Source organism: Typha latifolia, chromosome 13 (genome assembly GCF_019914945.1).
Source record: "Typha latifolia isolate L0001 chromosome 13, TyphaL0001v2, whole genome shotgun sequence".
Taxonomy (NCBI): domain Eukaryota; kingdom Viridiplantae; phylum Streptophyta; class Magnoliopsida; order Poales; family Typhaceae; genus Typha; species Typha latifolia.
In genome coordinates this window covers 9,866,422-9,887,172 of record NC_133098.1, presented here as the reverse complement: position 1 = coordinate 9,887,172, position 20,751 = coordinate 9,866,422, and the positions used below count along the sequence as shown (strand labels likewise).

Genomic DNA, 20,751 nt, shown 5'->3' with positions numbered 1-20,751 from the left:
TGCTAAAAATTGCCTTGTGGTTATAGCAGAATTTAAGTTGGATAAATCTACTCTTATCTAAGATTCCACCCCCATTCATTTCCTCAAGCTCCAAGATCTATTGCTTTGTGTTGTGAAGGTAGGCCTCAACATTTCAAGTTGCATTCCACATCTTGCGTTTATTTTTACATGGCACTCATCTAGTGCTAAAAAATATTCAATGAGTTTCCCCTCATAGGGGCTCCCTGCTCACAACTCAGCCATAATATTTTCGCAGTCCTTGTACTCAAACCGGAATTATTAAGTAACCTAGCCTAAGGAATGTGGGACTATGATAAGAGTGCATGGTCCGAGACGGATCTATATCTAGATGGAGTTCTAAGTGCGTGAGTGGAGATGCACCTAAGCTAGCCAAACCTAGACTCGCTCTTGGCCTATCTGATTAATGCACTAGGTGAATGACAGTCCTTTATACCCCTAATTTGGAATCTAGACTAACATTGGTGTTACTTTCATGCAATGTTAGTGTTGTATTAAAATCCTCAACCACAATCCAAGGGATGTCCAAGGTCGAGAAGTCTCCTATCCTTTCCTATATACTTCTTTGCTCTTTAAGATGATTACTTGCATGCACTATGGACATCATCCATAACATACCATTAGCCCAAGAGACTACCATATGTGCAACTTTCTAGGAAACTGCATTAACATCCACCTATCCTACAGTTTTCCTCCAGAGCAATTTGATCCCCCTAGCAATTCTAATAGCCAGGACATCAAATATTGACCACATCCTGTCTATGGCCATCTTGACCATTGTCGTTATATTCTAGTCTGTATGGGTTTCCTACAAGTAAAGAACCTCTAACTTATATTCCTAACCATTTTTTTTTATCATTCAAGAATCTGAAGGCTAGACTTGGGCTTAACAAAGGGCTAACTCTTTCTAGATGCATAAACACTAAGGCCCCACTAAGTTTTAGCCAATAAATATACTAAGTCGTCTAGCCTAGATTTCAAGCCGTATGCATCACTAAATTATTGCTCTGAATTAAACGCCGCTAAGACATTACTCTAAGCTGTTGTGCAAAGCCAACCGTACTGTTGAGTCATCAACCAAGCCGAGCTATTAAGTCAAGCTACCACTAACCACCAAATAATTTTCTATATAATATTTTTTGGAGTTAGATTCGATCCTATAACCTCTTTGGCCGTAGAGAAGGGTATCTACAAACTCTAATTACACATATAGCGACGACATCTCAAGCCGTGCACACCTAGGTGTGGTTACCTACAAAATATTATATACATGTAGAATGATAATGCATATATGGATGCATGCATTGTATATAAAAATTGTGGTGCTTTACTATAATTTTTATTTCTGTCAATGAAGTTAATTTATAATTTCATAAAAGACAACATTCTTTTATCTTCAAGTCACTTCAAAATAATAATAATAAGTTCGACTCGGCCGCACTCGAGCCGAGCCGAGTCGAGCTGAGCTTTTTCCACTTCTGGAGCCAGCTCAAGCTCTGCTAGTTTACACCCCCTAGCCATTGCGTCCTCCTCTACCCTTTTTAAAGAAAATGCCGGGTCTAACCTTTCTTTGGTGCAACTTAAAAGCTGCCGGAGAAAAACCCTACTAAGACTCCCTCCTCTTCGGTTCTCGCCGCTTTCTTCTCCCCTTCTTCGGGGGCGTCATTGTAAGTCAGACCCGCGTGATCCATCCAATTTACCACTCTCTTTGTTCGGCGGGCGAGCGAACGAGTTCGTCGACCACTACTGCTTGATACCAGGTTTGGGAGGAGGAGGAGGACCAGAAATGCCTCTGGGGCAGAGAGCCGGAGACAAGAGCGACTCTCGCTACTGCGGAGTCGAGACGGAGTTCGACTATGATATGCCGCATGTTCTCACTGGCAATCTCTCGGCCGGCTTCGATTTCATCGTGGCTCCTCTGGTATTTGTTGATTTCCAGCAATGATGTCTGGTTTCACGCACTCTTTAGCTAGTATGCCTGGTTTTGACTTTAAAGTTTCCGCGTATGAGGGTGAAAACTCGAATTTTTACTAAGGGTTGGCACTTCCAGATGCTCTGCTTAATATCTCTTATGATTCTTCTATGTTTTGGATATTTTGTTTGCGGGAAAGTTTTTCGAATAGAACGCCCTTACACTTCTTCATGAAATGGTAAATATTAGGTTTCTATGTTTTTGCAAAGAATGACATTTAGTGCTCTCTTTGTGGTGTGAGTATACTAGAGTGCAAAGAGTTGATTGAAGTAGCTGTTGTTGTAGCTGCTATTTTTTTTTAATAGTTACATTTGTTATCATACAACCTGATGCAGGTTGATCCTAGTTATAGACCTACTTCAGTGGGGATTGATAGCAGAGAAACCTCACTTCTTCCTGTTGCAGCATCAGACTTAATTCTTAGCCCTTCCCAGTGGAGCAGTCATATTGTTGGTATGCTCTATTTAAGCACATTTTGAAAAATCTTTTGTATGGATTGCATTCGCAAGTTAGCTATATTAATTAGAGAGTTTTACTTGGATTATGTGGAAAACAATCAGTACCGTGTCATCATACTAGTAAGAAAACATAGGAGATATGAGACCTTTTTGTTTGTTGACAAAACACAAGATAGCTTCATATTATGCACTATTGGGCTTGTTGGTATGGCTGTATGGCTGTTCATACTTCATAACTTGCAATAAGAACCTTCATCAAGCCATGTTTACTTATGTTATGTACCAAAATACCTTTTTGCATTGGAGGGGAACTCTTGGAGAAAAACCCCCATCTACATACACTTCCCTCTAAAATAAGACTTGTTGCTACCTTCATCTCCTCTCTCTCTACCTTACGTAGTGTTCTTCCTCACCACTTATCTAGTATCCTCCCTCTCCACCTTCTCTAGAGCAGATCATGTATGGCACCTTTCCTTCTCCAATCTAGGGATAGTTTACGTAAACTTCCTAATATTATCATTTTAATTTTGATATTCCTTCCCCCTTCCAACCTCAATAATGAGAAGATATCACCAGATGAGAGAAGGAAATCAAAGATGGAAGAAGGCTTGAACAAGGATCAAAGAAGAGAATAGAGTAACAGGTTTCAATGGTGATTTGGCCCCTTGGTGGAAGGAAAATTTTTCCGTCCTAAGTGTAAAGGGTAACTAATATCCTATAATAGTGCCTAGCAATCTTTGTAATGAGGTCAAAAGGGTAAATTGCCAAGTTCCATCAACAGTGTCATCAATGATATATAAAACCAAAGTTGTGGGGGCTATCTGTAACAAAAAAAATGTTTAGGGGTAGTAAACGGTACCGCCTTGTAATTTAGGGGTGTCTTGTAATTAAGCCTTTTTTTGCGCATTTTTTCTTCCTCTATTTGCAAAGATGGTGTGCTTTTGAGAAGGGATGGTTTCGTACTAGGAAATTTGTGTCTGGCTGGTCAAAGACTTAAAATTGCTATTCACCTTGCTTGTTGATGACTACTTGATTCTTTTTCTCTTCTGTGGGCATCCTGTCCATTTGTGTTCTATTTTTGTGATTTGACTAAGCTTTTTTAGTGATCTTCAGGAAAAGTTAGCTCATGGATTGACTTGGATTCCGAAGATGAGCTGCTTCGCTTAGATTCAGAGATCACATTGAAGCAAGAAATTGCATGGGCTTCTCATATGTCCTTGCAGGTTTATCAGCCTACTCTAGTCTCTAGCAATTGAAATCCATGCTGTTATTACAGTTCTTCTTTCAAATTGGGTTTATGATCTATTGAAATTAACAAATGATCACCTACTCCCTTTCTTTATGTTCATCTACTTGCTTGCTGTGTTTATCCTTCAAGCTTTGAGACCTTTCAAGGAATTTGTTTGTTGTGGGTTTTACTTCTTTATCTGTAGAATGCTTCCAGTATAAGGGCCAGCTAGTAATTTCATTTTGGTTAATTATTGTATCATTCTTTTTACAGTTTAATCTTATGCCCAAATTAAGAAGGATGTTCACTTAGTTAAAGATACCCAGGCTAATTGGAGTAAGGCAAAAATTTTCTGTCTATTTCCTATCACTATTACCTGCAAGTTCTTTTTTGCATCACACACCATCACTGCCGTAAGATAAAATGGGGAATTAGAAGCACAAATTGAGCTTTTGTTCACTCTCAATACTGAGTCCCTTCTGTTTGAGGCTAAACTTTGTATTACTGGTATTCTTAAATGTATTATATGGATGCAGGCCTGTCTTCTTCCTCCCCCAAAGAATTCTTGTTGTGGAAATTATGCAAGATGTGTAAATCAAATCTTGCAAGGTACAAATAATATGCAGGTATCTTGCTGCTGCTAATCTCACATTTCATGTGTTAGTTTCTGTTTAGGTATTAATCTCACTTCATTTGATCTCTTGAAAAAGTTGTGGCTCAGGATACCTCTGGAAAAGTCCGAGCCAATGGATGATGATTCTGTGAATGCAGATTATAATAATCTGGTGAATACTTTGATTTTACCTGATGATTTTCTTCATGAACTAATAAATTCATCATTAACATGTTGTTACGCTGCTGGGTTTCATCGTTAACCAGATGTTAGATTATTGCTTCAAAAATCAGAAGAAATGGTGTAACTTATGAAGCTTAAAATTTCAAAGCAGTTAATATTAACTAGATGTTGATAAGGAATCTGAATGTGCCTCTTGAACCATTTTACTTCATGTGCTTGATTTTAATGTGATCCTGTTATCTTCAACGTCATTATTACAATTTGCAGAATGGAAAAATGTTTGACTCATGGGAATCATGGAATTCATTTCGGCTGCTATGTGAGCATCACACTCAACTCTGTGTAGCTCTTGAGATTTTGTAAGTTTGAACAACCTTGTGATCTTCTCCTTGCACCCTTTAATGAATTTCTCCAGCAGATGTTTCACATACCATCATTAATTATTGATTGTAGTTCAGAAAATTCACTTCTAAATATAATAACTCACTCATCAGGAGTTCACTTCCATCTGTAAGCTCACTTGGAAGATGGTTTGGGGAGCCAGTCAGAGCTGCCATTCTGCAAACTAATGTACACCTTTTTTATTTGTACATTAGAATCAATTATTGAGATGCTGTCCAATTAAATATGTTTTTCCTGACAGATACTTTTAATGTGACAGTCCTTTCTAACAAATGCAAGAGGGTACCCTTGTCTGTCAAAACGACATCAGAAATTGATATCAGGGTTTTTTAATCATTCTATACAAGTAATTCTTTTCTTCCTCTCTTTGTTGTCAATGATATTACATTCAGATGATTTAAATTGAATGGCAACATTTCATGGCATTAAATAACTACTGCTGTCTTTTATACCTATCTTTTTTCCTTCATCAAGTTCATGTCCACATTCGAGTTAACAATGTTCTTCTGACTTTCAAGTAGATAGTGATCTCTGGAACTTCACTTCACAATGTTTCCCCAGAAGTATCTGGAGACTTGATTATGGGTGACAATGGTAATAATTTTGAAGGTATTATCTGTATACTGTGATATAAGTCATGTACATCATTGATCCAATTGTCTTTCTGGTTTTTTGTCCCTTTTATGAACATATAATTACTATTTTGTGACATATTGTGATGATAAATGTGTAGTTGCTGTATGGATTCCTAAACTACTCCGTATCATTGTGGTTTAGGTGTAACTGTTCGACATGCATTGAAGCCATACCTGGATTATGTTGCTTACCTGTATCAAAGGATGGATCCCCTTCCTGAACAAGAACGCTTTGAAGTATCTAATCTTGCAAATTAATTTTGTAGGTCCTCGAAATTTCTGTTGCTTACTCTGTCTTGACTTGGGTAAATTACTATTTGCAGCTCGGTTATAGGGACTTCTTGCAGTCTCCTTTGCAGGTGAGTTTTTTATGTGTTATTTTCTTACACTCTTGGTCTATCTTAGGAGTTTCAACCTTTTATCTTATCCTTCTTTTAGGTGATTTCTTGTTGATTGAATTGTAATATTGTTTCCTCATACATCTATATGGCACAGCCTCTCATGGATAATCTGGAGGCTCAAACTTACGAGACATTTGAGAAAGATACTGTTAAATATAGCCAGGTTTGTTCCTGCATTTGCTAGTTGGATGCTGTATTAGCCTCTGAAATAGACATTTTTCTCAGTTCTCACTTATTCTTTCTACTAGTGTTTATCTAGATGTTATTTGGATGAGTTTTACATGCTTAGGCTTATATGTTACTTGGATGAGTTTTATATGCTTAAGTTGCTTATAGTGAACTCACATTACCAGTATCAAAAGGCAATTTCCAAGGCTTTGCTTGACATGGTTCCAGATGAACAAGCCTCTACGACAGTGAAGGTAAGATAGGAATAGCAGTCTTTTCTATCTCTCTTTGTTATTAAATTAATATTTCATTTGTCATCATAATTTAATGTGGAATAGTAGAAGAGCTTTTCTAGTATGCTAACAGAAGGACGAAGTTTGAGACTTAAATGATGTTGTTTGTGACCCCAATTTTAACAAGTTAAATTGATGCCTATGAGTAGGTTTCATTCATGGAGGTCTTCCGACCCCCTGCTAAGTGAACATTGAGGAAGAAGTTTTAATTGCTGGATTTGAATAAATTGGCAATAAGCATCCAACAATCAAATATGATTTTGTATATGTTTTGCACTATCTACAACTGGGGTGATTGTCTGTCCATCCAGGAATTCTGGTGGCCTTTGATGGGATTTCTATGATTAATAATCCAAACTAGACTCAAGTATTATGGCCTTACTAGCTTATGGGTTGATGTTTAGGTTTGACTCAAACACCACAGGCCAAGGTTAGTTATGCTTAACTCACGAATACAAGAACATAAGGCATTCTTATATGACATCTATGTCATTTTTCTCACTAACATCTTCCTCTTTCCTTTATTTGAATTTCTCTTATATTCTTTTCCTTCCATGCATTTAGTGTAAATTTCTGTTGCCTTGTTTCCACTATGTTGTCTCTAATACTATCCTACCAGTTCTCTACTTCTCTTTACCCAGCCTAAGAGAAGGTTCTTCCCATCTCTTAGCCACCATAATAGGCTTGTTTGGGTAAGTTAGGAAAAATTTCCAGAGAAATTTTAGCATGTAAGAATTGAAAAGTATAACTAAAGGATCCTACAGGGTTTAGGAAAATTCGGAGGAAAAAAGGAAAGAAAAGAGATGGGAGTAGGAGCGGTGGTGGTGATTATGGTGGTGGGAGGAGGATGAGGGGGAAAAGGTCGTGAGCAAAGGATGAGGAGGAGGAGGTGGTGGTGGTGCATGGAGGAGAATGATGAGGAGTTGGTGATGGGTGGTGGAGGAGAAGGTCGTGGTGGGCTGAGGAGAATGAGGAGGAGGAGGAGCAGGAGGAGGAGGAGTTGGTGATGGGTGGAGGAGGAGAAGGTGGTGGTGGGTGGAGTAATAATGGTGGTGATTGTGGTGTTGGGCTGAAGAGGTGGAGAAGAGGAGAATGGTAATAGGAGAGGGAAAGGAGAGATAGGGAAGGTAGAGTGAGAGAGAAGAGAGTGTAGATTTCTTTTTCCCTAGGAATGGAGTGTTTCCTAAATATTTCTTTTGAAAAAAGATAATCGAAATACTTGCATAGGAAAATTTTCCTGTCCGTTTAAATTTTCCAAAGGAAAGCCTAATTCCCGGATAATCCTGTGGGAGTTTGTGCTATCCAAACAGGCTCTATATCTTCAATGCCCCTATATTTCACTGTGGGACAAGCCACATTTTCTCCCCCTTCCTAATACTGGGCAGAAATTAAGTTTTTAAGTATGTTTTGGGATCAGGATCAACCGTCTATTTCAAACGATTCGGATCGGAGATCAGCCAAATCGACCCTGTCAGCTGAACCATTTTGGTGATACGAATCGGGATCGGTGGAAGTTCAATCCATGGCAGAAATAACCCTCACATCATTTCTATACTCTTTGGTAGTCAAATGGTTCTAAGCATGGCTGAGCTGGTCCAGTCAACCAAAGCTTGAAAATGGGACTGTTTGGGATTCTATTCTTGCACAGTTCTGGACTGGCTGTTCAGCCCTTAATACAGGTTGCTTGTGCACCCATAATGTGGCATATTAGGGATCAAGTACAAAATTTGTATTTGACTTCAAGAACTTAAGATCATTTTTGAGTTCAATACCTTGGTTAGTCCTACATACTCAGTTTAGAGATGTTAAAGTTATGGGCTCTGGTTTTAGGAATTTTGGATAGTTTAAGTGCTTGCTTGATAATCTGGTTTTCCAATTTTAGGTTTTCTCTATTAAATATGTCATAATAATAACACTTATCATTTAACACTGTGAAAGGGACACTTGTTCAACTCATATTGTAGTTTAGCTTTGTGCTATTTTCCTTGACCCTTATGATGACATATCTCAGTTGTTTTTCTGAAAAGGTGCTAATGGTTGTTGGAGCAGGAAGAGGACCTTTAGTAAGAGCGTCTCTGCAGGTTTGTTGCACTGTTTGCTATCCTTGTATTAATCATGGATTGAGTGCCAGGTATGTTGGTGTGTTGGCTGGTATACGTAGAAAAAGTGTTGATGTCTCTTTCATGCTCTGATTAAAGTGATATTCCCTTACTTCTCTTGATTCTGTTGAGCATAAAGACTTTCATGGGATAGCTCCTTTAAAGATAAAGAAAATGCGATTCTCCTTATGTATCACGAATATGTGCGGATATGTTGATATGACAATCTTTAATAGATGGGAATCATGAAATATCAGCAATACAGTAAGCCAATGGTTCATAACAATATGTACTTTGCCATCTTTCTGCACAGCCACCCATATACAATGTTATACTTCGCTGACATTTTTCCTCTTTGGAGCACCTTTAGTTATAACTTATAACTATTGTTTATAATTAAACAAGCATATCTAAGTTTTCTTTGGTACATGTCATAGCAGAATATTATATCTTATATTAGAAATGCTAAGCACAGGAGTAAAAGTGAAGATAAGGTCTTTATGAATCTCACATTATCCTCCAACAACTAGACATTATCTTGTCAGTGATCTTACTAAAAAAGTATATTCTGTATCATGCTCCTCATTTAAAACTCATGGTTTATGAATATATAGCCCCTTTCTATTTTATAAATGCAGGATAACCTGGAAGTGAGATGAATTAGGGTTTGCATCATTATTTTCTCCTCCAGGTTGTATGTTATAATGTGAAATATGTATTACAAAGGATTTTGATATGACTAGCATATGGACCTTAAGGACATATTTGGACTAGGAACCTTAAGGATGTATTCTGACTAGCATTTTCCTCTGCTTAAATTAACATATGTAGAGGTAGAATCACTTACGAGGTCAGTAGTCAACTAAGAGGGACTTGGATATTTTACACTAACAAGCTTTTCACGAACCTATCCACAAGGAAGTCAAAAGGGGCAGCATTGTTTTCAATTCCTTATGTGTAGTTTGTAAAGTTGGAGACTATTTCTTGGTGATTAGATCTTCTGGTGCAAGAGGATGTAGCACCTTTCTAGTGAGCCTGCAATAAGCTCTTTTTCATAGGTGGATATGTCCAGCAAGGAGATAATAGGAATCAAGATTCCAGCCTCAGTAAATCTTCTGCATCATCCAGTCAGGGCGTGAATCATGGCTCCTTTAGAGGATACTGCAACTTGGTTGCGAAAGAAAAAAAAATCCTCTCATGGTGTATTATTTTACCCACTTTCTGGAACATTCTTTGTAAAGCTAGACCACTTCAGGGAACTCACTTGTAGTCTAATTGAGGAATTAATCGGCAAATAGTTCCTTGAAACACACTCGGCAAACAAAACTTGCAATAAAGAACTGAATAGGCTGTAGTGGCTGACTACTGTTCCACATTAAAAGTGACCTGTTGGACAGACATTAAGGAAATCATTTTAAGGTATGAGAAGTGCAAATTTTTCTTTTATCTTTGTTGATCTTCATTGATGCTCTTAATGTAAAAGTTGATTATAGATTCTTGTGGTGCTGTGATATATGACTAGTGCCATATAACTAAATTTGTGAGCTTCAGTTAGTTTGCATGAATTTGCTTGTAGCTTTAGGTAACTTTTAAGTGATGCTTCTTCACAGCGTAACAAAATAGTTTTATTAGAACTTGTTTAATATAAGTAAAAATTTACTCAGTTGAAATGAATTCAATTGAAATGTGGCCTTGGTAGCTGAAACTTTACATTCAATACATCTTTCGGTGTTTATTTTATTTTCTTTTTAATTCTTTATTTTTTTCCCCTTTGTATTACTCTTTTTGGTTATTCTGGCAATATTAAATGTTGTATGCACCTGATGATAATGCAGGCAGCTGAAGAAACTGGCCGGAAGTTGAAAGTGTATGCTGTGGAGAAAAATCCAAATGCCGTTATCACACTTCATGTGAGTTGTTCACTGGATGCAAGTCGGTGTGCTGCTTATGCTCGTCATATTGTCGAACTAGCCATTAGCTGTCTTCCAATATCTTAGCTTAGAGAATAATTGATTAATTAGTCGAAGGCGTTTAGATTTTTCTTTTGTATTGGAAACTGTAGGTGGTTACACTGATGATGATGTTTATTGATTGCAGAGCTTAATCAAGCTGGAAGGGTGGGAAAGCTTTGTTACAATAATTTCTAGCGACATGCGTTGCTGGCATGCCCCTGAAAAGGCTGACATTTTGGTATATGAACTACCTTGCATGTATCTTAGATGTTTAGTTATTGATTCATGTTTATGATATCTTTTGTGCAATGTCAATCAGGTAAGTGAGTTGCTGGGCTCCTTTGGCGACAATGAACTGTCCCCTGAGTGTCTTGATGGGGCCCAAAGATTTTTGAAACCAGATGGCATTTCTATTCCTTCATCGTATGCCTTCTTTGTATTGTGCACTGTGATAGATGTGTTTAGTTTTACACTTTTAGTATTGCCTTGATAAAGAATCTTGTGCTCAATTTTTGATTTTGTTTATGAATTGATTTTACAGATATACAAGTTTTATTCAACCAATAACAGCATCAAAGTTGTATAATGATGTAAGCTCCAGTCAACATTGACCAGGATTTACATAAGTCCATGGGGTTAATAAGAACTTTGCTGTGGCAGGTTAAATCACACAAGGATCTTGCACATTTTGAGACTGCATATGTCGTTAAGTTACATCGAGTAGCAAGACTTGCTCCTTGCCAACCTGTAAGATCATGCTAAATTTACTTTTTGATGACTTAAATCAAAAAAAGTATTGCATTATTTTTGTAGTTTACAATTCAAAGACTTCTTGATCTTATTTTGACACCTGACCTGTGCCAATTGCAGATTCATCCCTTATTGTCTTTATTATTTTTCACTTTGTATTAATTTGTGGTAAACTTTTTGACATTCAGGTATTTACTTTTGCCCATCCTAATTTCTCATCAACGAAGAGCAACCAAAGGTATAAGAAATTGCGATTTGAGATACCGTCAGATACTGGATCAGCTCTAGTGCATGGTGTGTAGCCCAATTTCTTGTTATTCTTTTTCTTTCCTATGTTTCTTGCGAGTGTAATTTAGTAGCAGATTCTACAAGAGGCAACTATGTTTGAAGCGTTAGGCGGACTCCTGGAGAAGCTTAGGCCAAGACTAGTGCTGTGATTGCACGATCAATTTTGTAGCTGAACATCAAATCCAAATGCAGGTTGTTTATATTTTAGGTTGAAAGTCTTTTGTCTTTTCTTTCAGGATTTGCTGGATACTTTGATGCAACCCTGTATAAAGATGTTCATCTTGGCATCGAACCATTGATAGCTACACCAAACATGTTTAGTTGGTACTTGCATACTTGATATCATCAGGTTCTTAATTCGAATTGTTCAACTTTGTCCTCAATGACATTTTCTTGCCTGCCTACCAGGTTTCCGATATTTTTCCCACTGAGGAAGCCTATCTGTGTATCTACAGCATCATCTATTGAAGTACACTTTTGGCGGTGCTGCGGTGCTACAAAGGTTCTTTGCTAATTCTGAACGCAAAGAAATGCCTTCTTAAGCCTTTGAAATTTTATTTCTTCCTCCCACCAATTGGTACAATTTTTTCCTCGTCGCAGGTCTGGTATGAATGGTGTGTGACGTCACCTTCTCCCTCAGCTATCCACAACCCTAATGGCCGTTCTTACTGGGTTGGTCTCTGAGGTCTTCATTTGACTTCAAATTATATCATGACAAGATGCTACTCCTAGAACTGCACCAGGCAGAAGGACACTAATCAAGATTGTCGGAGAACAGAGGAGAGCAGTCCTTCCCTCGTGAGAGAATTACATATTTGTGGTTCGACTACAGCCTCAAAATTGTTTTTCTTGGCAATCCCGCTTTTGTTTGTAACAAGAATTTTGTACCATTTAGTTGTGGTGCTACGCCTGTAGTGATGCTGTTGGTTGTCCAACCATCTGAGAAAGTTCAACCCGATATATTTTTTTAGCTTCAGAGCAGTTAAAGATATCTACAAGCTGCCTGTGGAGTTAAAAATCTGTGGATTTGCTTTTACTTCTGGCTTTAATTTGCTTGCACTGACTGTTTTCTTTTCAGGACTTGAATTATTAGATTGCATAGAATGTTCCAAACTATTGATGGACTTCATAGGCACTTGCTATCTTAAGTTACAGGCAACCCACTTCAGTATGCATGATTGCTAGTTAGTTGTTGAAGGTTGTGTTCTTGAAGGATAATCCTGCCTTTTCTTGGCAACGTGATTATAGTGTTCGTCTCAACAATAGTTTTATCACAACGGGTTTGAAACTTAAGATAGACTGCTATAAAAAATCAAAAAATAAAGTGAGGTTTATTTTTTTATTATTTGGAAATTAGGGTAATTTGTGGTAAAAAGACTTTCAGTTTTCTAATTTAATTGTCAAAAATAGGCTCTACTCATTTAGATTAATTTACTTTTTTAATCTCGATGTATATCTTTTTGCATAAAAATTACATAGGTGACGTACGACGTATATTTTATATAGGCGATACCTATATATTATATAGGTGATTTGTGATATATTTTTAAAAAAATTAGAGCGTGCTTTTTATACATGCGATGTATATAAATTATATAGATTTATATATGCGATGCGACGCTGGTTAGATGGTACAATTTTTAAATCTCAACATTTTTAGGACATGGTAGTCTTTTTGAGATTTATTATGGCTAAATCAGTAAAAGAAAAGCCTAAAATTATAATTTGATAAATATAAGCCTATTTTTATTCATTAGAAAACTGAAGGATTTTTTTGCTGTAAATTAAAATTGCCAACAGAAATCACCCTATTTTATCACATATTATATTCTTATTTTCAACTACGTCGAGATTCACGTAGCTTAGAAGTTCAGGCCTGTGGTTGAGAAGGCACGGGAGCACTGAGAAGCTTCCAGAAGCGTCCCGATTCAACCCACATGGTCAAAATTGGAGGGGAAGGAACGAGCTCTTTCCATAAAAGTAGGCGATTCCCCCCCTCCCTTTTGTCGGAACTCCAATCTCGATCTCCATCTCCTACGTAGAGATCGATTGGCGAGAGGGAGGAGAGGGAGGTCAAAGAAGAGGAGAGATGGAGGGCGGGGCATTGGAGAAGCAGCAGCAGTCGTCGTCGTACACGTATTGGGTGAGGGAGGCGGGAGAGGACGCGGCTCCACTCCCCGTCCCTCGTAAGCTCTCCGCCGACGACATCTCCAAGCAACAGCCCAACCCAACCACCCTCGGCTCCGTCTGGAATCAGGTACGAGTCTTTACTGCTTCCTCCAACCCTCGGCTCCGTCTGGAATCAGGTACGAGTTTTTACCGCTTCCTCCAACCATTGGATCCGCATCGTGTTGCAAAATCGATCCTTTTCTCCTGTTTTGCGCACTGAAGGGTAGCTCTAGCGTTGCAAAGATCTCATCTTTTTTATTAATTCTCTCTCCAATTTTGTGCAATGCTGCTGGGGAAAATCACCGAGGAACATAGTGATTGAATCTCTGTTCATGGAAATGTTCGCCATTAGGGATTTATTGCAGCAAAATATTTTATTTGAACTTGTAAATCAGCAATGCCTCTTGGTTTGGATTGGTGCTTATATGGATGTAAAAAACAGATAAGAAGAATGAAAAAGGTTGCTCCGTTGCACGAATCTTGCCAAAGTTAAATGCAACACCATATCCTTCACTAGGCTGTTCACTGTTGTCATCATCAGTACCTTATGATATGCGATCTGTAACCTTTTGCAGAGTTTTTAGAGTTTATGACTATTTTAAGTCTCCCAAATTTTTTCATCATTTGTCTAATTCACTTTGAGAAAATGGCTGATTGAGATAACAATTTTTAAATATAAGTCGCTAATTGGGTCAACGATTTATAGGAAAATTTAAAAATAGCTAAAAAAATTATTAAATACGAGAGAAAATTTTCATATAACCATAAAATGACTTTTATGGAAATACTTTCATCAATAATATTTTAGCATTTGTTTTTTAAATTTCATATAAGTCGTTGACTCAGTTAGCAACTTATATTTGAAAATCGTTATCTTAGTCAGTGATTTTTTAACTCACCTAGTCTCGTATTTAAGTTTTTAAGTATACTAGATGTCTAAAAAAATATTTGGGAACACTAGTTTGGTCAAAACTCGAGTTTTCTTTTACCAAAGTATTGCCACAGGATTTTTTTTTTTTTGGGTGCTAAAATACAATACTGTCAAACTTATTCCAAAACTACTACAACTTATATCAGCTCAGGGCTGCATGAAAAATCAGACAACAATTCGTAATAGACTTGTCAATTTTCCAATATACTTAAAAATCATCGTTTTTCATGAATAAATTGCTCTCATAGAAAACGATTTGCATAAATCGCTCTCTAAGACAGCAATTTTCTTCGATTCATAAATAGCTTTTGTGAGTCATTTATTCACAAAGTGATGATTTTTCATTGCATCGGAATGATAAATCCATTAATAATTGCTGTTTTAGACAACAGTTTTTCACCTGGCCAGCCGATAGAAAGTGTAGTAACTATAGAATATGTTTAGGAACTATAACACTTAGGAATTTTTTATTGTAGCAATAGTAGTTTGGTCAAAAACTCACATTTTGTATGTATCTTTTATCTGAGATCTATGTTCTTTATTACTGGTTAGTAGCTTTTACTTCTATGCACATGCTTCTATTTTCTAGATCTATTTGCACTTCACCTATGTTAACGTCATTGTCTTGTTCCTTTGTGCAGGCTGGAACTTGGGAAGAAAGAAACCTCAATTCATGGGCAAGCAATAGGATAAAGGTATAGCATGTTACTGTTTGATTGATATAAAAAAACGTACTTACTGTGACCAGTAGCATTAAGTTCTTTGCAGTTCTTTTAGAATTCCAAATTGTTAATGTTTCTTTTCAATGCAGGAACTGCTTAGCTCTTTGGAGTCTTTGGAATTTTCTAGTGGTAAAGCTCACATTGATGAAGTGTCCAAATGCTCAGGCGATGTGAGTATACCTTATCTCTTATACACCAATTGGAATGTCTTACGCTAACAAATGGTCTTCTGTAGTGTGATTTAAATGCATTTCTTCTGACGCTCTTTTTAATTCATCTAAGAAAGAGATTACAATTTTTTTTTGTCTTTGTATTTTCCAATCAGGAAACTGTAAAGATTTTTATGGTATGGAAGATAAAGAAAATTTTGGATCTTTTTGAGTGTTCTCTTTCTAGCTTTCATTCAGGAATTCAGGATTAGGTCATTATTGTTTGAAATCTTCTGCAATTGATTTTTCATCATTGGACCTGATATGGGTTTCTCTAGGTACTTTGATGTGTGGGTGCAATGAATCTATCCTGTCTTCCGGTAGGTGAACCTTTTAGTTACTGTCTTACAGATTGATGAATTGATGCTAAAAAGGACATCAGGTGGTATGCATAAACATAGCTTTGTATTGAGCAGCGGCATGCGATCTCACTAGATGATTCTGAAATTTGAGAAGGGGAATGTTTTGTCACTGAAAAGTGATGGATATCTTAAAATGACAATATCTGTTGGAGGGAAAATTAACAGGAAGTATATTATATAATATACATAGTTATCTATTTATGTCTGTCTGCATCTGCATATATCAACTGTGCATTTTTCCAACAATTCAGGGTCCGCTAAAGCACAATTGTTAAATGGGAGTGCTCTGATAAAGAACAAACATGATTGACTGTTAGCTGGCATCAACCCTTTAAAAGTTGTCTTAAAAATCTTAACTGAAGTAAAATCAGGCAATAGATTACTTGCCATAAAAGTTACCTGGATAGTTGGTTACCTTTTTGGTTCCATTTTAGGCTCTTGCTGTGCAGGAGCAACACTTTCAAAGATTCCTTCAACCATAAAATGGTTAATGGTCTAAACAGGAGATAAAGTTTATATTTTTTATTTAGGGACATATCTGATCCCTAAGGTACTGCTGATGCGGTTGGTATTGGTAAATCTATGACAGTCTCTTGCTTCTATTGCATTTCTATTTTCTTAATACTGAGTACCTCTCATGATTTATGTATTTTTGGTCTAGTTGATTACTTCTCGAGGATTGTTTGCTAGTTCGGATGCCTTGTCAGGAATATGAAGTTTAAAGATCTGTTATCCCTATGCAGGATGCAAGTTGAATGGAAGAAATGATTCAAATACCTACCCAAGTAATTTGTAATCATTGCCTCTTCTTGCCTCACTTTAATGCACTTATCTAAGTTTTCTTAGGGATTTGTAATGTACATAAATAGGATCTGTTCAAAAAGTTGTGTGCATATTCTTACTTGATACAGGAGCAACATAAGCGATCTTTTCAATTATGACATAACAAAAATACCAAGGAAAGGAAGAAGAATGCACCAAAATGCAGGTGCTGTGCCAAAGGCTTGTCGTTGTTTTTGTTGTAAGTGAATGCAATGAAAAGACCTGGAAGTAATGAATACAAGCTCACTGGAAGTTTAAGGTGCAAGCGAGTGAAAAACATGAAAGAATTTAGCTTAAACAGGGAGAAAATATCTCGGGATGAGATCATTCATGTTGATGGAATGTCATGCATGATATAATTGAGTGAAGAAAATGACCCATGGGATATACTAATCTGTGCTTGTTTGTAGATTTGTGATTGGCACAAACACATGCAAGCCAATGACTAGTTAAGGTTCAGAAACTGGGTTAGATGATAATGGCTTTACTTGTAGGAAAATGAAATACACTATGCTGTATTATCTTTGTATAAGTTTTGAGTAGCACCAATTGTAAACAAAAGGAAGGAAGACTGTCATATTATGTGGAGGAGAAATGATTTTGGATGGAGCCACCACAAAGGACAGTCAAAAAGTTGATTTGTTTTGAAGCAGTGAGGGAAGATTCGATAATCTATTTGAGTTTCAAAAAATAAGTGATCGAGAATCAATATCTATTTTATGATAGATGTCTGTGTGTGGCACATGGGTATGTGAATTTCACTGGTGAGATGTACAGGTGTTTGCTTTTCAGCAAGTGGTTGAAGTTGTCAGAATTTTTGGAGAAAATGTCGAAATGCAAATGTGAAGCTTCGGCTGCTTGTCACAAAAAAATAATAAATAAATAAATAAATGAACTCATCTAGCAGAAAATGCTTTAGAAAAGGATTCATTGTGATTGAAGGAAAAGAACTAACATATATGAGTAAAAAAAATATGGGAGGAGTTGGAGTTGTCAAATAAGATTGTATGCGATGTTACATAATTGCCAGTTGGCTATGATTACAGAATAAACCTAGAAGACGAGCAGTTGTAATTTTTGGACGTCATGTATGAGATTCACAGTGATAGATGGAAATTCAGGTAGAAGAAGGCACAGTCTTGAGAATATCTTCCACTGTGCAAGAACAGCGCCTTTTTTTCTTTTTGTCGGATAAAGATTCACACCAAGGTTTTTTTTTACCTGTTTAGTTCTTTTTTCTATTGGACTTTGGCAGAAATAGAATTTGACTTCCAATCTAGAGAAAGAAGGCTATAATCTTTTTCTCTCCAAGTTTACCTTTGTGATATTTTGGCATATTAGATTCATGAATTGTGTTAATTCCTTATTGATTTTTTGGCATATGAAGCATAAATGGTGGCTTCGAAAGCATAAGAATCTTCTTATGTAGCCAAATGAAGTGATGAACAGAAGAAAGTCAGGAAACTTATTTAAGCATCTTGCTGATAATGTTTCCTGGCGACTTGGAAAGCATAAGTACCTTCTTATGTAACCATTGAAGTGATAAACAGAAGAGACTTATTTGAGCATCTTGCTAATAATGTTTCCTGCTATCTTCTGATGTCTATTAGATTGTTCAGTCAAATTGAGTTTTGTTTGCTTTCTAGGTTGTGCTAATTTCCATATCTGGATGTGATAGATGTGATGCGACTAGAAAATTTAGAATTTTAAGTTTTTAACCTTTTGGATATTTTGCAGGCATTTCTTATTACAGTACGCAACAAGAAGAGAGTTGGCTATACTTATGAGTTAACTTTGAAATTTAAAGGTATATTATTAGATATATGATAATATAAGTTAATTCTGTCCTTGATTCATATCTTTTTTTCCTTCTAGTGTTTTTGGCTTGATAAAATGAGCACTTAAAAACAGGAGAATGGTTGATCCAAGAAGAGAAGAAGAAGATTAAAGGCCATCTGGATGTTCCAGAGTTCTCTTTTGGTGAACTTGAGGACTTACAGGTATAACATCCTTTCCTGCGAAATCATGTCAAGAGGATTCGTTCGAACTCTGCTGATTAGGAACTCGAGATTCATTCCTTCCACTTGTACTTACAGGTCGAAATAAGGTTTAGTGATGACAAGGGTCTGGCGGTGGATGATAAAATGCGGATCTCCAAGGATTTGAGGTCCTTTCTGTCGCCTATCCGCGACAGATTGCAGAAGTTTGAAGAAGAGCTGAAAGATAGGTAGAGACGGCTAGGAAGAATGATTTCACCACTGATGCTTTGCCACTGCAATATTTCCTTCCAAGTGTAGTCAAAATGCTAAAATAATCCTTAAAAATATCAAGACTCATGGATTTAAATGCTTTGCATGGTAATCTAATTATACACTGTTAGATGTCAGCATTTCAAGCTTTACTGTAACGAATTCCTCTCTTTGGTTTCCTTTCTTTTCATTTCACCCTTTTTCTTTTTCATTCTTGACATTTTAGAGAGCTTAGTTTTTGTTATGTGATGTCTTGGCCAATCTGTGCCTTTGGCTTAGCAAGTTGTTGGTGACCAGTGACCAGTGACCAGTGACCCACCCACATATGGCTTTATTAGAGCTTTGATAGGGTTTGTTGTACATCTGTTGCTCGTAGCTTATAAAACAAAGGTTATTATATAATAGTTCCAGAGATCTAGCAGTGGTTTTTTGGTTGGTCCAATGGTCACACAAGGGACGCGGCGATTATTACTTGGGTCTTTTCCTGCTGCTCGAGAGCTCACACTCTTCAGTCTTTACCTTTGTTGGGCACTGCCACACAACACACAAAGCAAAGCAAGAGAGTTTAGTCACAGATCTCAATAATAATTTTACCACTGTTGGTTTGATTAAGATTCTAAATCCTGGTTGTTGGCACTATTAGATGCTACATCTTGTGGATAGTCACCATCTGGTAAGGAATTATATTGCAACATATTAATTCTTTAACTGGTTAGTTAGATCCCAAGTTCATGAACAGCAATTATTAGAATGACTTGGAAGGCATAGGAACATAGAACTTGGACTATATTAGCTGAAAAAGTATTGCATTAAGGTCATATATACCCTCTTTTTAAGACATATTAATAATCTTACAGACATCTTACTCATTAGTGGCATTTAAAGGGCATAATAATTTGGTCGACGATAGTTACTTCTATTTGGATCTTTTAATGCCATCAAATGTCCCACTTGGAAGTCCATGGCCTGTGGAAAATGACAGGGAAAGTTTCTCAGGTAGAGATGCATCTTCTCCACCCGAGAAAAAGTTTGATGATTGGGACATATGTCCCTGAAATGTACTTTATTTATTTTTTGAGTAGTGCTCTAAGTTTTGCAACTCCATTTGCCATCCACTTGGCAAGGTTTTGATTGGCTTCTTCCTAGGAATATAAAAAATTATGTTATTTTTTTTATGAGTTAGGGATCTAATGGTTCTATTTTAACGTGATTTTAAGATCGGGATAAAGAAATATAATTAAAACAGTAGAGAAATATCAAAAATTAGATAAATAAATAATTATTCGACATTGTGGTAGTCGTTGGAGAATAACGGACGGACAAAGATGATAGCAGATGGTCGTAAGATAAGGTAGTTTGTGGAGGAAGATAGTGAGTAGGATTTAGAAGCTTGATAGCGCTTTATAGTTGTGACACATATTATGTGTATATGAAAGCATAGCAATCTAAATTGACGATCAATCACATCAGAAATTACCTGAATTGTCAAAACAAACCTAAAAAATTTGTGTAGTTCGTGATAATTTAATCACTCAACTTCATTCGCAAATCAACTATATTCTCACTCACTCTAAAACACAAGATAACATTAAAATGGGAAGAACAGGCTACTCTAGACTAAGATTATTCACTCACAAAATTTGTAATAAAAGAGAATAAGATTTGACCGAGAAAATAACAAACGAAGAGATAAATTCAATCCAACTATCAATTATGTTTAAGATCGTTGGATATATTATTACTATTGGACAAATAATTTATCTTTGTCGTCTTGTAGGAATCTCTCTCTCTCTCTCTCTCTCTCTCTCTCTTCTCTTTAACCGCCTG

The 20,751-nt window shown here is 36.7% G+C and overlaps 2 protein-coding genes across 3 annotated transcripts; both read left to right on the top strand.

Moving 5' to 3' along the window:
* The first annotated feature begins 1,594 nt into the window (after positions 1 to 1,594).
* LOC140799651 (protein arginine N-methyltransferase 5) lies at positions 1,595 to 12,496 on the top strand. 2 transcript variants are annotated; one of them, XM_073154060.1, is made up of 23 exons: positions 1,595 to 1,939; positions 2,326 to 2,443; positions 3,562 to 3,671; positions 4,213 to 4,302; positions 4,387 to 4,461; positions 4,740 to 4,831; positions 4,967 to 5,042; positions 5,134 to 5,220; positions 5,396 to 5,468; positions 5,652 to 5,746; positions 5,833 to 5,868; positions 6,005 to 6,073; positions 6,264 to 6,332; positions 8,399 to 8,452; positions 10,306 to 10,380; positions 10,568 to 10,660; positions 10,742 to 10,845; positions 10,964 to 11,012; positions 11,083 to 11,169; positions 11,361 to 11,466; positions 11,697 to 11,784; positions 11,869 to 11,962; positions 12,061 to 12,496. In XM_073154060.1, the coding sequence occupies exons 1-23, from the start codon at positions 1,805 to 1,807 to the stop codon at positions 12,142 to 12,144; spliced, it is 1,959 nt and encodes a 652-aa protein (XP_073010161.1). In that variant the 5' UTR covers positions 1,595 to 1,804; the 3' UTR covers positions 12,145 to 12,496. The 2 variants fall into 2 exon arrangements, with proteins under 2 accessions (XP_073010161.1, XP_073010160.1); XM_073154059.1 differs by having other exon boundaries at positions 5,396 to 5,483.
* An 856-nt stretch (positions 12,497 to 13,352) lies between these two features.
* LOC140799652 (uncharacterized) lies at positions 13,353 to 19,114 on the top strand. The gene is made up of 6 exons (XM_073154061.1): positions 13,353 to 13,717; positions 15,202 to 15,255; positions 15,372 to 15,452; positions 18,413 to 18,482; positions 18,587 to 18,675; positions 18,772 to 19,114. The coding sequence occupies exons 1-6, from the start codon at positions 13,550 to 13,552 to the stop codon at positions 18,904 to 18,906; spliced, it is 597 nt and encodes a 198-aa protein (XP_073010162.1). The 5' UTR covers positions 13,353 to 13,549; the 3' UTR covers positions 18,907 to 19,114.
* Positions 19,115 to 20,751: the final 1,637 nt, after the last annotated feature.

Excerpts from the sequence above, each read along its gene's own strand:
- LOC140799651 (XM_073154059.1), top strand. The coding sequence starts at position 1,805 with ATGCCTCTGGGGCAGAGAGCCGGAGACAAGAGCGACTCTCGCTACTGC. Across the intron at positions 10,381-10,567 it reads ATGCCGTTATCACACTTCAT|AGCTTAATCAAGCTGGAAGG; the intron begins GTGAGTTGTTCA and ends TATTGATTGCAG. Across the intron at positions 11,013-11,082 it reads CATCAAAGTTGTATAATGAT|GTTAAATCACACAAGGATCT; the intron begins GTAAGCTCCAGT and ends TTGCTGTGGCAG.
- LOC140799652 (XM_073154061.1), top strand. The coding sequence starts at position 13,550 with ATGGAGGGCGGGGCATTGGAGAAGCAGCAGCAGTCGTCGTCGTACACG. Across the intron at positions 18,483-18,586 it reads GTTAACTTTGAAATTTAAAG|GAGAATGGTTGATCCAAGAA; the intron begins GTATATTATTAG and ends ACTTAAAAACAG. Across the intron at positions 18,676-18,771 it reads GTGAACTTGAGGACTTACAG|GTCGAAATAAGGTTTAGTGA; the intron begins GTATAACATCCT and ends TTGTACTTACAG.